The 15,006-nt window shown below is 46.4% G+C and overlaps 1 protein-coding gene across 1 annotated transcript; it reads right to left on the bottom strand.

Annotated features, from left to right (window-relative positions):
• Window positions 1–9,118: 9,118 nt before the first annotated feature.
• Window positions 9,119–10,627, bottom strand: DRD5 (dopamine receptor D5). Its single transcript, XM_044418249.1, has one exon. The coding sequence runs from the start codon at window positions 10,625–10,627 to the stop codon at window positions 9,119–9,121; it is 1,509 nt and encodes a 502-aa protein (XP_044274184.1).
• Between the last annotated feature and the right edge of the window lie 4,379 nt (window positions 10,628–15,006).

Here is a 15,006-nt window from a genome sequence, read left to right as displayed (position 1 = left end):
CATTACTGTTATACCCCTCCTCTTCCAAATCACCATTTTCCTGTCCAATTGGGGAAAAAAAAAAAAAAAACAGGTCAGGAGTGTGTGTCCTTTTTCATGGGTGAGACCAGTGACATGCTGCGACGGCCCCATGGTTGTCATGGTGGCCATGAAGTCCTGAGCTGCCCCAAATAGAGTCAACTCAGTGTGGACATTGAGGTTTCCCAGAACAAGCATCCTGTGGGTCCTCAATATCAGGTGAGAGATCAACTCTGACAGCTCAGGTAGGGAGTCCATAGTGCAGCAGGGTTGGCAGGACACTAAAAGGAGTCCCAATCTGTCACTTGCCCAACACCAAGGAAGGACACTCAAGCCCCTTCTCCAAGTGGACAGGAAGCCTCATAAGAGCAAGATCACTCCCACAGATTACCACTACTACCACTCCCCCAACACCCCGGGCCCTCAAGGTGATGTTGGTGATGCACAGAGTACCCAGGTGGGCATAGCTGAGAAAGAGCAACATCTTCAACTTTTCACACCCAGGTTTCTGCAATACAGGCCATTTCAGCCCTCTTATCTATCATCAAATCATGGATGAGTGAGATTTTATTATGGACTGACCTAGCATTAACAAGCAGCACAACCCCAACACCACCCAGCCCAGGTGAACCCCTCATCTCCCTTGTGACTAATGAGGGGCATGTCTGCCTTGTCTGGAGCAAGATTCAATATGCAAAGAAATGCCATCCCAGAGATAACTAAAAAGGTATAAAATATGCAGTTTCAAATATCATGATGCACTTATTCACATCTAAGGCGTAGCTACATTTGGAATATGGTGTGCATTTGCAAAATGATATTATCATGCTGGAAAAGGGACAGAAAGGGACAAGGAAAATTACCAGAAAGCTGAAGCAGATTCTTGATGACAAGAGGCAACATTATTTAGAAAAAGAATGACTAAGTGGGGACATGAGAAAGATTTGTAAAATTATGCATGGTGTGGAGGAAGTGGATTTTCTTGCTCTCTCAATAGAGCTCTGACTCATCCAAGATGGTGTAGAGATTCAGGGCAGAGACTAGAAGTGCTTCTTGACACAGTCCTACAAGATGCAATGATGCTTATCAGCTTAGGTGGTTTTAAAGCAGGTATGGGCAACATGTCTTCTGGTACACCCTCCACAACCACTGTTGCACAGCTGAAGACTGAAAATGGTGGCAAAAATATTTGCCAATTTGTCACAAATTTTGCCCAGCAAAACACTACAAAATGCTAAAATTCCCAAATGCAGTTTGTAAACAGGCTAAATTTTGCCATGGTAGTGTTTCGTCATAGTTTACCAACCAAAAGGTAGTGGGGGGGGGGGCAGCAGATTGCAGATGCCACCACTGTCAAATTCTGCAGAAATGAAGTTGAGAAGCTATCCAGGGAGTTGCAAATGGTCCTCAGATCTTCTGAAGTTGCCCACCCCATCTTAAAAAGAAATTAAGTAAATTCATAGAAGACTAGTCTGTCAATGGCTACTAGTCTAGCCCCTACTGTATTCTATATATTCCCCTATTTTTCATTATAAGTGAGGGTTTTCCACAATTTCACCTTCTCTCTCAGCCTTTGATCCTGCTGCTTCAGCTCTCAACTCAGCTTCCTGTTCCTCAGCTTTGCCCTTTTGTTCAGCATCTTTTCCACCTTCCCCTTCAGGGAAGATAATGAATGGAAAATCACCAGGTGCATCTAGATAACTCTCCATGTCCAAGTTTAGCTCTGGGGTTTATCCCCCACTGCCAGGAGTTAAGAACTGTATGGGGATTAGAAGAAGAGAAACTGTGAAAATCAAGCAAGCAATTACATTTATGTTGCTAAGCAGACATCAGGAACAGAGAGCTCAGAAGTCATGACAACCAGTTCTTATTTAAATCATGACTACAACAAACCATTGGTTCTTATCATGGTTGTGAAGATAAAACAACCCATAATGGCTAACCACACCTGGGTTTGCATAACACATCAACCAACCAATGATAATAGTGAGAAAGAGCTATTGCTTTCATGTGCTGAAGGACCACTGTGGGATGCCAAATTAAAGGCATCTTTACTCTGATCCAGCAGGGTCTATCATCTGTTCTTACTGGAAAAGCACTTCAGTCCCTAAAAATAAATTTAGAAAAACTATTTGCCTGCTTTCTTCTACAAATGAGAAGGAACATCCTTCTATTACAAAGCATGAGGCTTCCACAGGAACCATGGAACTGTGTCAAAAGGAAAGAAGGGAAGGCCCTCTCAGTTTTGTTTCCACCCTTCACTGGACTGTGATTATGTCTACTACCGACTTTCCTGTAAGCTACAAAGCATGGCCAGAATATTCCAGTTGCTGGTTGATCAAGAACAGGGATCCTGCTGTGTGTTTTCTGGAGTCTATTTTGGATGACTATCAGTTTCAGTGGCACACTTTTAAACTTCCTCCACAGCCTCAAGACCCATAAACCAGATCAGGTTCACAGTATTATAGTATCTGGGGTATTTGGTGTGGGAAGGCCTTCAGCACTAAAAATGGCCACCGCACAGCTCATTCCTGATTTCATACCTTCACTGATTACTACAATTGTTTCTGTCCTTAGTTTCCTTCTTGAGCTAGACCACTTACTAACCCTATTGGAGGACATAACATGATAAAATTTGAGTGGCCCGGGAAGGAGCTTTCTAAAAAATTAAGTTTGTCCTAACAGGTGTCCCTCTCTTTGCAGTTGTCACTCCTATTGAACACTCCATGTGCAAACATATGAACTAAACTAGGAGTGGGAGAGATTGGAACACCCCATCCTTTCATGTTCAAGTCCACAGATTAAAAATACCTATCCATCCATACTGACCCCAAAAGCAAATCAAGACATAATAATGTAAGGCAATGCATTTTGTGGTTCTTTAGGTTTGAGCTGTGTGTTACACAAAATCCTGAAATTCCCTTGTCCATATTTAAGCCAAAGAACCCCAAAATGGGCTGTGTCCGTGGAAGAATGACATGTAGGAAGAGGCTGCTTGGCCATCTCTTTCTTTGCTTTTCCAGCTCAGTCATCCACCAAGCTGCTTTTATTACCTGGGGAAAAGCCACTTGGGAAGGGTAAATCTGAGATGACACAGATACAGTTCAAGGGTTAAGCGGTTCTCTCTACCTGTCCTTACTTTGCTCCAAATCATCATCTTCTGGAAAAAAAAAGTAAAGGAAAGACAGCTACCCTGTTCCACTCCAAAGAGCACCCACAGGAGTTCTCACGTTGTACTGTACCAGCTGTCTTTCAGGTTCAGCCTGCCCCTCACCAAAAAAAAAAAAAAAAGTGCAAGGCAAAAGGAAAGCTGCAGGAAAAGCAATCTCCATAAACCTGGGTGCACACAGAGATCATACTTGTCAGAACATGTGGAATGTGCCTTTTTCATAGCTGCAGCACATCTTCACTGAGCTACTGACCACAACCCCAAAATTTCCTTGGTCCACCAGTACATATGTGAAGCTGGGGATGGAGTCTGGCTTGGCTGTACTTATATGGAAATTCATTTGCCATTGTAATGCTCATTTAGCATGCTTATAAAGATTCCTTTTTGTTATAACCAACCTAAAAACAAGCCTGGCCACTCTGACCCAATATAGATCCTTGGCACTAGGGGAGAAATTTTTAACATCTGCTATGAAAATTGTCCATTGATTCATTTTTAACCTAAATGATCTGCAAGATGGCCTCTCCTTTTATCCAACAACTGCTAAATTCACTCAGGAGCCTTTGGTGAGGGGGCTTTGTCAAAAGATTTTTGAACGTCCAAGGAGATAGTGCATTGGGTCACCCCTCTCCAAATGCTTGCTCATATTCTCAAAGAATTGATTAGTGAGACTGTACTTACCTTTGCAGAACACATGTCAGTTCTCTTCAGCAAGACTTGTAATTTTACCTTCTTGACAATTGCTCCCTTGCTTCATTCCAGTCCTTAGTTGTGGTCCTTAGTTGACTCAATATGAGATTAAATGTAGGGATTACTTGTTTAGATTTGGATTAATCAACATTAGCCAAGTTAAGATAATTAGATTTTTAAAATACAAATCAAATTTGAAACCATTTGGCGACCATTGGTTTCATCAGTGGTACAGTTCTGTGTCACAAGCACTCAAACTTTAAAATAAACATATCTTTCCATGATGTATATAATAATTAATTTATTAGTAGTTATAGTCAAATAACTTTGAATAAAAGTTGCCCACAAAATGGAGAGACAAACACATGCATTCTCCAAAAGCTCTAGCCCTGAACACAAGGAGAGAATGTCTCATAACTAAACAGAGGCAAGCTTGCAGCTGATTAAACAGAAGATGCAGGTACATTACTGGAAAAATGTGAGGTGCACAGCAAAAAAACCCCAGCATCCTAGAATGACTGGTTTTAGTATGAAAATCTACTAGAGAACATCTCTTTTTCCAGATTTATGTATCATTTAAATGCCTACCCTTATTCCTCCCCTTTCCTTCTCTGTGACTTCCACAAACATTTGTTTGCACAGATTCCTTCTATTCCTGACAAAAACCTGCACAGCGCTTTTGTATTATACAGTAATATAATTAGATGCGTGGGTGCAATAGGGCCAACTCACTTCAAAAATCAGAACAAAGAAATCCTGGGGCACCAGGATGGTAGATTAAGGTCTGCTCCAGTTGGGAGGAAAAAACAGTCTCAGGGCTGTAGTCAAATGTCAGTCTAGCAACCAGAAACTAAAACTGGCTTGAATGTCCCTTCCAGATTATCCTTAGTAAAGCAGTATTCAATTCCATGTTGAACATAACAAGAAGCTGTTCTGTGAAGATTTTCAAAACCTGCATACGGTAATGCCTTTGCTTCAGAGCTAAAGAAGGGAGTGCTTAAAAAATGACTTCATCCTGTTTTCAAAGTTTCACAGCAGCTGATGTGGTTTGAGCTCCACAGTGCGCATCTTACTTCAAAATCCTTTCAGTTAAAAAAATGAGCAGAATACTTATGCATATTATTCTCCACTTATATGGAATAGTCTATCTTTAGTTATTCTGAGATATGTGATATTTAACAAACACAAGATCTTAGATACCGGAACTAGCTGTGTAATGTAAGCATTGTGCGAGTTTGCTGGACATAGCAACAGCTATACTTCAACCTAATGCATCTGCATTAAAAACAAGTCTGCTTCTCCCTTTTGAAAGATTCCCAGTTTATGATCTCTAAATTATGCCATTGGGTTTTGTAAAATCTTCTGAGGAATTTACTTTCATTGTGCTGAGGGGTACCTGAGAAATTATTAATTCCCCAAATACATAGTTTTAAATAATGCTAAATACGACTAGTCTACAGGCATCACTGCTGACCAGGCTAATCATTTTAATGTATTCATGTATACAGATTGTGTGTGCATTTAAACACAACATTTGCACCAAATGTTTATTGTGTACTACAGCATTAAAAGGCCAAAAGTAGATAGGGGGCAGAAACCCTGTCTCAGCCAGTACGTACTAGGAACAATTTGTAGTGAAATATTAATTCAGAGGGGACGTGGGATTTGATATAGACTGGAGAAGCAATCCATGGCATTAATAGGACGAGACGCTATCAATTTGGCAGCCTGGCATCTAGGAGGATTGCAAGCAATCTCTTGAATATCAAAAGGGGGTCCTCAGATTGGCTTCAAATTAAGTTGTGATATTTCCTCTCTCTCACTCTTTCCCTCCCTCCCCCCTTTCTCCCTCCCCCTTTCTCTCTCTCTCATTTATTTGTTTGTTTGGCTTAGCTTATTTCTGAACTAGACCAACATAAAATTGCAGCAACCTCACCCTATCTCTGGAAGAAACTGAATCCTAGAGCTTATTAGCAATTCAAAGAAACAAGTTTCCAGAACTTGAAATGAAAAATATTGATCATACCACAACCCTAAAGAGAGGCTCCTTGCTGGAAGATAGAGAAGAATGCCAGTTACTAGAAAAGCACAGGTCACTTGTTCTTGGAGATTCAGTGAAAATCACACATTAAAGCTACTAAATATATTATAGAACCATTTTTGCTAAGGAGGCATCCTGAATCCTACAAAGTCAAGTTCTGCCTTGAAAGAATTTATGGTGTCAAGCCTGTAAATACTTGGGATTTTCAAATATCCCTCAAAACAAGCAAAGAAATAAAGCTCCCACTGAGACATTCTGAGCATCTAAACAGCTAGCTGCTTTGGCTTAAAGAACCTGCTTAATGCCTTATCACAATTCTGAGCCAGGTAAAAATTAGTGGCAGCAATGCAGGACGAAACTTGCATATAAAGCCGACAGTCTACTGCACCACAGGAGCTACAGAAGAACGACTAGCCAGCTATGTACAGCACTGGAGTTACTTTAATTCTGTCCGATACTTAGCTCAAAGCTAGTTTTCACAGGGTTTTCCCCTCTTGCCGGGAGAGCAAGCTGTCTGTGCAAGCCCCACCTCTCGGCTGACAAGCACTGACACTCGGGATGCTTCCAGATGCGACTTCCATCATGCGCTCCCTTCGCCTCATGGAACACCACAGAGGCAAGATGAAGACATCTTCCACTTGCAACCCTCCCGTGTTCTCCTGCCACTTCTTCCAAACCTTTCTTTCTACAAAAGAATGTGCCAAGGAGAAAAAGGTGAAATAACATTTGCAGCACTACAAGCTCTCTGCCTGGAAGCACCTTCAGAAATATCCAGCTTGTCCATCTGTCAGGCAAGTAAGTACAGGCCACCCAGAGGCACCTGCTTGTCCATCATGGGAAACGAGATGCTGGGCTACTGAAGCCTTTGGGCATGAAAGGGCCCTCTTACCTTCTGATCTTTCTACAGACCTATCCCAATCACTCCCCAATCAATTTGGTGTCCAGATCAAACCCGGAACTTCTGCCTGCCAGTCAGGCACTCCTGCACTAACCCTGGCTTCGCACCATAATGATGGGGCAGAGGAAGAAGCAATGCACATACAAAAGGCACAGCCCAGTCAACCATCCAGACAACACTTCAGCTACCGCAAGAAGACACAAGGAGAAGAGAAAATGCACCTGCCACACAAGCATCCCACCAGGAAAGGAACTCAAGCTAGGGCTCTGGAGCCGCACAACCACCAGCCATCCCCCAGCCCACAAAGCTGCCGCCCCTAGAGGTGCCAGGGGAAGCTGGTCAGGAAGAAAACAATGGGGGCCTCGAGCCCTCCAGAGCTGGTTCTGGCCACTAACAAGGCCCCTTCTGAGCCACACAGCCACCCTAGCAATTCCTCTCCCTGCCGACTGAGAATGGGAATTGCAGCTGAGCTCCCCTCGTTGGCAGAGCTGCCAAAAGCCTGCCCTGCTCTGCTCCTGGTGCAGTTGTTCTAAACTCCCACACACACACGTGAGCATGTGTGTATGTGCATGCGCACACGCAGACAAGCTGGTGGGCATCTTTTCCATGTTTTCATCCCTAAACGGCCTACTGGCATTTTCCTTCTTCATGTGTTTTACCAATATCAAGACTGTTTTTGTCTAAAGCCTCTAGCCTGCGGTAGCAGACATTCAAGCAGACCCCATATACCTACATGCTCAGATAACATCACTAGCTTGTATCAGAATGGACTGGAAAGACCTTGAGCAGAGAAGGGCTCACATCTACAGCATGCCCTTCTTAGCAACTTTTCCAAGGTAGGTAAACTGGAAGAGAATCAGCCATTCCAGCAGCTTGTGAGAGACTAAATTAAATTTGTGAAGTAACTCAGAAGAGACCATTTCAGTTAGAACCAAACAGACCTTCTATTTTTAAAAGGGTTGCAGGTCCATGACAGCCCTTATTTCCTTCACTCTCTGCTGCTTAACATTGACCAATCGCTAAGTATTTTATCAGTCAGAGGAAACAATTTCAAAATGTTCTTTGCCACATATCTGAGATGCCCATCTTGCCAGCACACTTATAGTACAATCCTCTATGTTTCTACTCAGAACTAAATCCCCTTGAGTTCAACTCAATCCTTTGCAAGCTTATTTATTTATTTAAAACATTTATATGCCTCCCAATTGTATCACAATTGTATAATTGTACCACAATTATATGCTTCCCAATTGTACCCAATTGTACCACCTCTGGGTGGCTCACGACAGTAAGTAAGTCCCACAACCGTAAGACTTGAAAGTAAGTCCCACTAGGGATTACTCCTCATTCACCACATAACTACATCCCTCATTCAGGGTCTTTAATTATTTAGGCAGCTAAAATTGTTTGCCACAATGAATAACAATTCCCACCAATCTGAACAAGAGAATTAAATGCATGCTCGGCAGTACGCTCCTATGCACAGACAGCAGAGAGCGCTCTTACAACACAACACCATATATGTGTGCACAGAAGTACCACCAAACTTACTCCCAGGCAAGAGGGTATAGCAGTGTAGCCTTACTGTGCAGCCCTATGCTCATCTATTCAGAAGTAAGTGTATGTAGGATAGCAGCCTTTTAAATCAGTGCACTTTTAAGTGCACAATACCCGATGAAATGCATGTACCAAAACACAAGTGTGTTCCTCTTATTCACCACCTTATTTCTTGCATTGTGTCTTGGCAGCATCAAGACAGCTTCATGCAGGGCTGTCCAAAAAAAAAAAAGGAAAGCCCTCTGATTATTTGGCACAGCAGCAATAAAATTATTCAATTAAAACTGTGAGAGTTTAAAGACCCACATTAATTAATATGATCAATATAACTTAGATAAATTTAGACTTCAAGAACACAACACAGCACAAGCAAGACAGTCATTTCAGAAAACATGAGTTACTATGTTTGGCAGAGAAACACAGAACTCTGATGCCTTCCAAATTCTTTTCAGAGTAAAATTCAAACTCTGTGGTTGAGCAAACTGTATAAGGGAACTGGGTTTATTCTTGTTATTACTACTGTTGTTATTATTTGGTTGTTCATGTCAGTTTCAATTGGCACTTTTAAGAAATGTTGTAGTTGTAGTTCAGGCCTTTCACCACAGTCAATTTCACAGGAACAACCACTGATTTCACAGGGTTCACTGATCATTTATGAACTTCCTGCAGCACAGGATCAAAAACAAGAACCTACAGCACAACTGTAACCTTTAAGATCAAATCATCCTTTTGGGTTGGATGGCATCTAAAGTAGACTACTGGGGGTGAGAGGGGTAATTTTGTCCAGTGAGATGTCTCCTTCGCAGTCCAGTTGACAGATGGAGTCTGTGGCAACCTCACGATCCGGTGAGATCTGGGACATCCTGTCAAAAGGATCTTCCTCACCACAGCCCACCACATTGGGGATCATGTTGACACAGGTGGTGGCAATTTCCCTGTGGAAGAGTGTGTCTGGATTGTAAGAGATGAGCTCGTTGCTGATGTTGACAGTCTCCACTGGTGTGCTGGAGCAATGCTGGCTACAGCCCAGGAGATTGGAAAAGACCTTCCTGAAGTCGGCATTGAAAGCGTAGATAATGGGGTTCAGGGAAGAGTTGGCCCAGCCAAACCAGACAAAAACATTAAAAGTTGTGTTGCTGACACATGGTAGGCCAGCTCCTGGGTCACTGGGGGGACTCTCACAGAAAGGCACCATGCAATTCAGGATGAAGAAGGGCAGCCAGCAGCAGACAAAAACCCCCATGATGACGGAGAGGGTCTTGAGGACTTTGGTTTCCTTCCGGATGGAGGACTTGAGGCAACGGTGGTGTTGGAGGTGCTGAGGGCAATCCAAGCGCACGCTGCTGTGACAGCTCTCAGCATGCTCCGCAGCCCTCTCCAGAGAAGAGATCCGACGAATCTGCACCTGTGCAATCCGGTAAATGCGAGTGTAGGTGACTATCATGATGGCCACAGGGATGTAAAAGCTGATCAGGGAAGAAGAGATGGCATAAGTCCTATTCAGGCTAGAATCGCAGTGCTCCGCTGCCTCCACCCACAAAGTGTCATTCCCACGACCATCGGGACCCGCTGTCCACTTGCTGCCCAAAGCATCAGCCCATGATGTGACGCTATCCGCACTGAAGCCTGCTGCCAAAGGGATGGTGGTGACGGGTGGGTCCCCACCCTTGTGCCAGTTGAGCTGGACCGGGATGAAGGAGATGAGCAGCGAAAGTGCCCAGGCCAGGCTGATCATCACCAAAGCCACCCTCTGGGTCATCTTCCTCTCATACCTGAAGGGGCTGGAGATGGCCCAGTACCTGTCCACACTGATGACACACAGGTTGAGGATGGAGGCGGTCGAGCACATGATGTCGAAGGCCACCCAGACGTTACAGAACGCGCCGAAGGGCCAGTAACCCGCCACCTCGGTCACTGCCTTCCAGGGCATGACCAGCAGCGCCACCAGGAGATCCGAGACGGCCAAAGAGACGATGAAGATGTTGGTGACTTTAGCGCGCAGGTGCCGGGAGCCCAGGATGGCCACGCACACCAGCACGTTCCCCAAGAGCGTCCACACCACCAGCAGCGACAGCAGGCTGCCCGCCGCCACCATGTGCGCCACCGGGGTGCCGGCAGAGGGGCCGGCGGCTTCGGCCGCGGAGTCGGTCGTCGCCGTCGCCGGCGCGGGCAGCCTGCTCGTGGGCCGCAGCGTCGGGGCGCCGCCGGTGGGCGCAGGCAGAGTGGCGTTCTGGCTCCAGGGCGCCTGCAGCATGGCCAGCGGCGGTTCCCGCGTCTTCCTCCTCGCGGAGCGGGCGCAGCCGCAGGGACGCGCCGGGCAGCCGAGGCGTCTTGCAGCTCGCAGCGCGCCCCGCTCGGCCCCATCGGTTCCCCGCACCAGCCCGGCAAGTTCGCCCGTCAGCGCCCTCGAGCGCACCTGCGTCCGCCTGCCCGGGGCTGCGCCCTTGCCTCGCTGCTGCCCGCCCCCTGCCGAGACGCTGGGCGCTGCCCCGCCCTCCCCGCTCGCCCTCTCACGGCTGCGCCTCCGCGGAGCCCCCTTCCCTGCCCGCGCCTCGCTGGCACCCGTGGGGCTCGCCCAGGCAGCCGCCCCGCGCTCTCCCCGGGCCCCGGGCCCCCCTCGCGGGCTCCCGCACTTCCAGCTCGCTGGGCGCTGTGGGACCCGGCCCCCGGCGCTTCCCGCGGCCCGCCCTCCCGCCGCTGCGAGGCCAGACCTGCTGCACGCGGCGCCCTCCCGCCGCCGGCTCCCTGGGATGCGCGCCTTCCTCCCCGCTGCCTGCCAGGGCTGCCGCCGCCTCCCTCCCCCGCGCTCCCGCGCCTCGAACCACGCTCCTCAGAGTCACCGCGTGCAGGTCCATCGCTCCGCTCGCTCTCTCACTCGCCCGCGGCCGGCAAATCGCGGCGGCCGCGGCAGAGGCACCTGCGCCCTGAACTCGGCGCGGCGGGGACCGTTCTCGGCCAGCCGCTCCATCCGTTTACTGTCTCTCTCCGGAAAGGGGGAAGCGCAATCAGAAGCATCACGGGGACGAAGGTTGGAAGCCGGCCTTATGTCCCAGGCACGTCACCCGCTTTCCAGTCACTTTCAACAAAACGAAATGAAGCAGAAATCCCCACACAGGATAAACCAGGTTCTTCAGCGCCTGCACGGTGAGACACACCTAGCAATGCCCGATTCGGTGAGGGAGAATGGTGAGAGGAAAGCATTCTGCACGTGCATGCGAGAAAGCTGGCTGTTCAGATCTATGAAGGCACGGTGGTCTGCCGTGCTCGGGCCAACAGGGCAGGTGCATTCCGATATCCCCCTCCGGAAAAGCATTTGGGGAAATCGGCTTGCTGCAGTAAAACTCTCCTTCAGAATCCAAGGCACTCAGCAGTCCCTCTACAGTCCATCCTCTCTTTCCCTGAAACTTCCTCCTACTGTCCTCTTGAAGTAACTCAGAGCCAGCATCTGAGCAGCGGAGAGTCAAAACTCCACTAAGCCTGGCACTGCAGTTTTGTGCACCATACAGTTTGACAAAAATGATTTCGGCGCTCTGTTAAGGCAACTCTCTCATGGCACGGAGGCAGGGAGATTAAACGTGGAAAGAGCCTCTGACAAGTACAAGCACTCTGGCTGGCGTGCAGCATGCATGCTTTGCATTTTCTGATCCTGAATGGTGTTCAGTGACAGGCAGAGATGCAGTTGACTGGAGGACGGAAAGGAATAACATGAAAGCTGCTACAGAATGATTCGGAATGGTCCAAGGATCGCACATGCCAATGGCGTGTCTTAAAAAAATCTTTCTGGCAAATCTTGGGGCACCTGAATTTTACTTCTACAAATCTATGAACTGGCTAACTCCCAGAGGGTTTCCACTGGAAAGGCAACCCTTTGTTGTGATAAAGTTAAACAGTTCTGTGATCAATGAGCACTTGCTCCAGTGCAACCTCACTGCGACTTGGAATCCTATGTAATTGGAAGCAGCAAAGATGCGAAGAAAATAATAGCAGTACGAACTACTGAGAGCAGAGCAACCCCTACAGCCACTCCCTGCAGCATCCATGGCAACACTGCCAGCACACACTGATCACACAGCAGCACGCTAATTATGCCCCCACATTAGCAATGTATGGGCTGAACCAATCTGCCCATGGTGATGGGGGGAACCCTGTGTTATGTCATCTCACCGCACCACAGCCCCTGCCCCCAGTGAACCTCCAAACAGGAAAAGGGGCCTCGCTGATGCATGTGGCAAAGGCCCCTCACATGCAAGCCTGTGGGAATCCATGCATTCAGCAGCTCGAATCCCCCTTTGCCACACAGATGGCTAATAATTACCCTTTGGGCTGCACAGTCTTGCCCCTCCCCACTCCTTAGCGAGCTGAAATGGGACTCTGCATGTGCCAGAGTGCCTGCCCTGTCGCATATAGCTGGAGGATTCTGATAAGCCCACATCAGCACGGAGTGTTTGGTCAGCAGGAGCAATGGTTGTCATTGTTACTGGCAATATTCTTACACTGCTTCTTATTTGTACAAATCCAAACACAATCAAGCAGTTGAACAACACTATAAATACCAACTCTTGGAGTTTGTTCAAGACAGTCCATGGGTAAGGGAAAGCCAAATGAAGGAGATACATTTTCAATAAACACCTAAAACACACCAGAACTGAGACCTGACATACTGTGGATGGAAGGTCATTCCATGCCACTGCAGAGAAGTGCAGTCTCTGTGTCACCATTAAGCAAACATTCATAGGTCTCTTGCAGATCATGGTTGCTTGGGAGGTTAGTACAGGGGGTGGCGTTCTTTAATATGACCTGGTCCAGAGCTGTGCAGCAGTTTGTTAGCTAGGAGCAGCAGCTTAAACACAGCTTAGTAGCAGCGTGGCAGTCAGGGCAGATCCCTTAGCCCAGGCCTAGTGTGTATGCAGTAAAACTCCTCAGCCAGTGGCCTCACCAGTGCTTCTGCACTAGCTGCAGCTTCTACATTTCACTGAGGAAAACCGGACACCAAACACCTTGCACTAATCCAACCCTGAAGGTACCAAATGTGGTTTATAAATGTATAGCAAATTACCATGTAGTGAAGAAAGAAGAATAATTCTTCCCAAAGAGCAATAATTATGATAGCTGGTATCACTACCATAGCAGGAAGAGCAACATTAATGGTAAGACATCCAACTTCTGGTTTTCCCACTAAAACTCTCAAGAACAACATAACCCCTTTTCTCCTTATATATAGCTCTGTGCTGATGTTGTTCTCTTAAAACAAAAACAAAAAACTTCCCCCTAAACATTACTTTCTCCCTCAACAATTGTTTGTCCTTCATTTTACAATGGATTCAAAATCATCATGGACCTGATAAAACTTCTCAAAAATTAGGGAACTAGTAAAAAGGAAATCAAAAGTTCTTTTTGTATCACCACCAGTCCTGTAAGCATCTAGGACTAGTGGATTTTCAGGAGTTATGAAATGTTGAGGATCTAGAGGTGAGCCCAGCTCTTCTGATTGTCTGGAGATTGAACATTGAAAGACATTTTTGGTCACTGAGGCAGGAGTCAGAAACCGGCTCCCCTCATGCCGCCTTAAGGTGGAAGCCTGAAAGATATTCTCTGCAAGGCCTGCTCAGTGCTAAAAGGCTGCCTGTTCAGAGCTGAAGATGCACAGCAACATGCCATTGCAGGCCTCCACCTCTCCTGATAGCATGCCAGAAAAGCCACCTGCCCTAGTCTCACAGCCCCTCCCAGAGCTAGAGAATACCTGCAGGCTGTGTGTAAAAAAACCAAAAACAAACACCCCCCCCCCCCCCGCACCATCTCACACTTTTCAGAGATGGACAATTTGCAGGTGGTTGTCACATTAGATCTATATAACAAGCACTGCTTGCTGTTGCTAGCTTGATTATTTATAGATTTACCAGCACCATCTCAGATTGTGGCCTGAACACACCTAACACTGCTGTCCTGCTGAAGCTAAGCGATACTCGGTCTGGTTAGTGCTTGGGTAGGAGGAAATCCATGGAGAAAAACAGTGAGGTATAAATGCAACTAGGTAAATAATAAAGCTTCGATTTTGCTTTTAAAGGATATTAAAATTGATTACATTATCTAAACAGAGAATAGAGGAAGGAAGTAGCAGTTTTAAGATATTCATATTCTACCTAAAGCAACATAAGTTCTGTGTTGATCTTGATGTTTTGTGCCTTCTGTCACTGTTTTATGAAGAGTCATCTTCAATCAAGGATGCCTGCATACGGTTTGAAGATAGGTTCACAGCATGGAATGGAAAAAGAAAGTAACAGCTGAGAATAGGCGGAATAGAAGACCTGGAGAGACATTGATAAGGTTCATAGAAGCCTTCCTAGCCCTTTGTCTTTTGGACAAACACAGAGTTCTTTTTACAGCAACACTTTACCCACTCCTGAAAAGCATGTTGTTTATCTCTACAATCATCTCTACACCTGTGACCTTGGCAATATAGATGAAGCAAGAAAGGAAGTGTTTTCTGAAAGATAATCAGTTCCAAATGCTGGTCTCCCAGTAAAACAACACACATGGTAAGTAGTCTGTCTGAATGAGGACAAACAGATAAATACAGCCCATGGGTGCTTCTCGATGACAAGTCCCTTCTAGAAAAAGGTGTTTTTGTGCAGC

The sequence above is a fragment of the Varanus komodoensis genome, unplaced genomic scaffold (genome assembly GCF_004798865.1).
Source record: "Varanus komodoensis strain SLA01 unplaced genomic scaffold, ASM479886v1 scaffold9, whole genome shotgun sequence".
Taxonomy (NCBI): Eukaryota; Metazoa; Chordata; class Lepidosauria; order Squamata; family Varanidae; genus Varanus; species Varanus komodoensis.
Note: the sequence above shows the minus strand (reverse complement) of the source record. Positions and strands in the feature narration are given on the sequence as shown.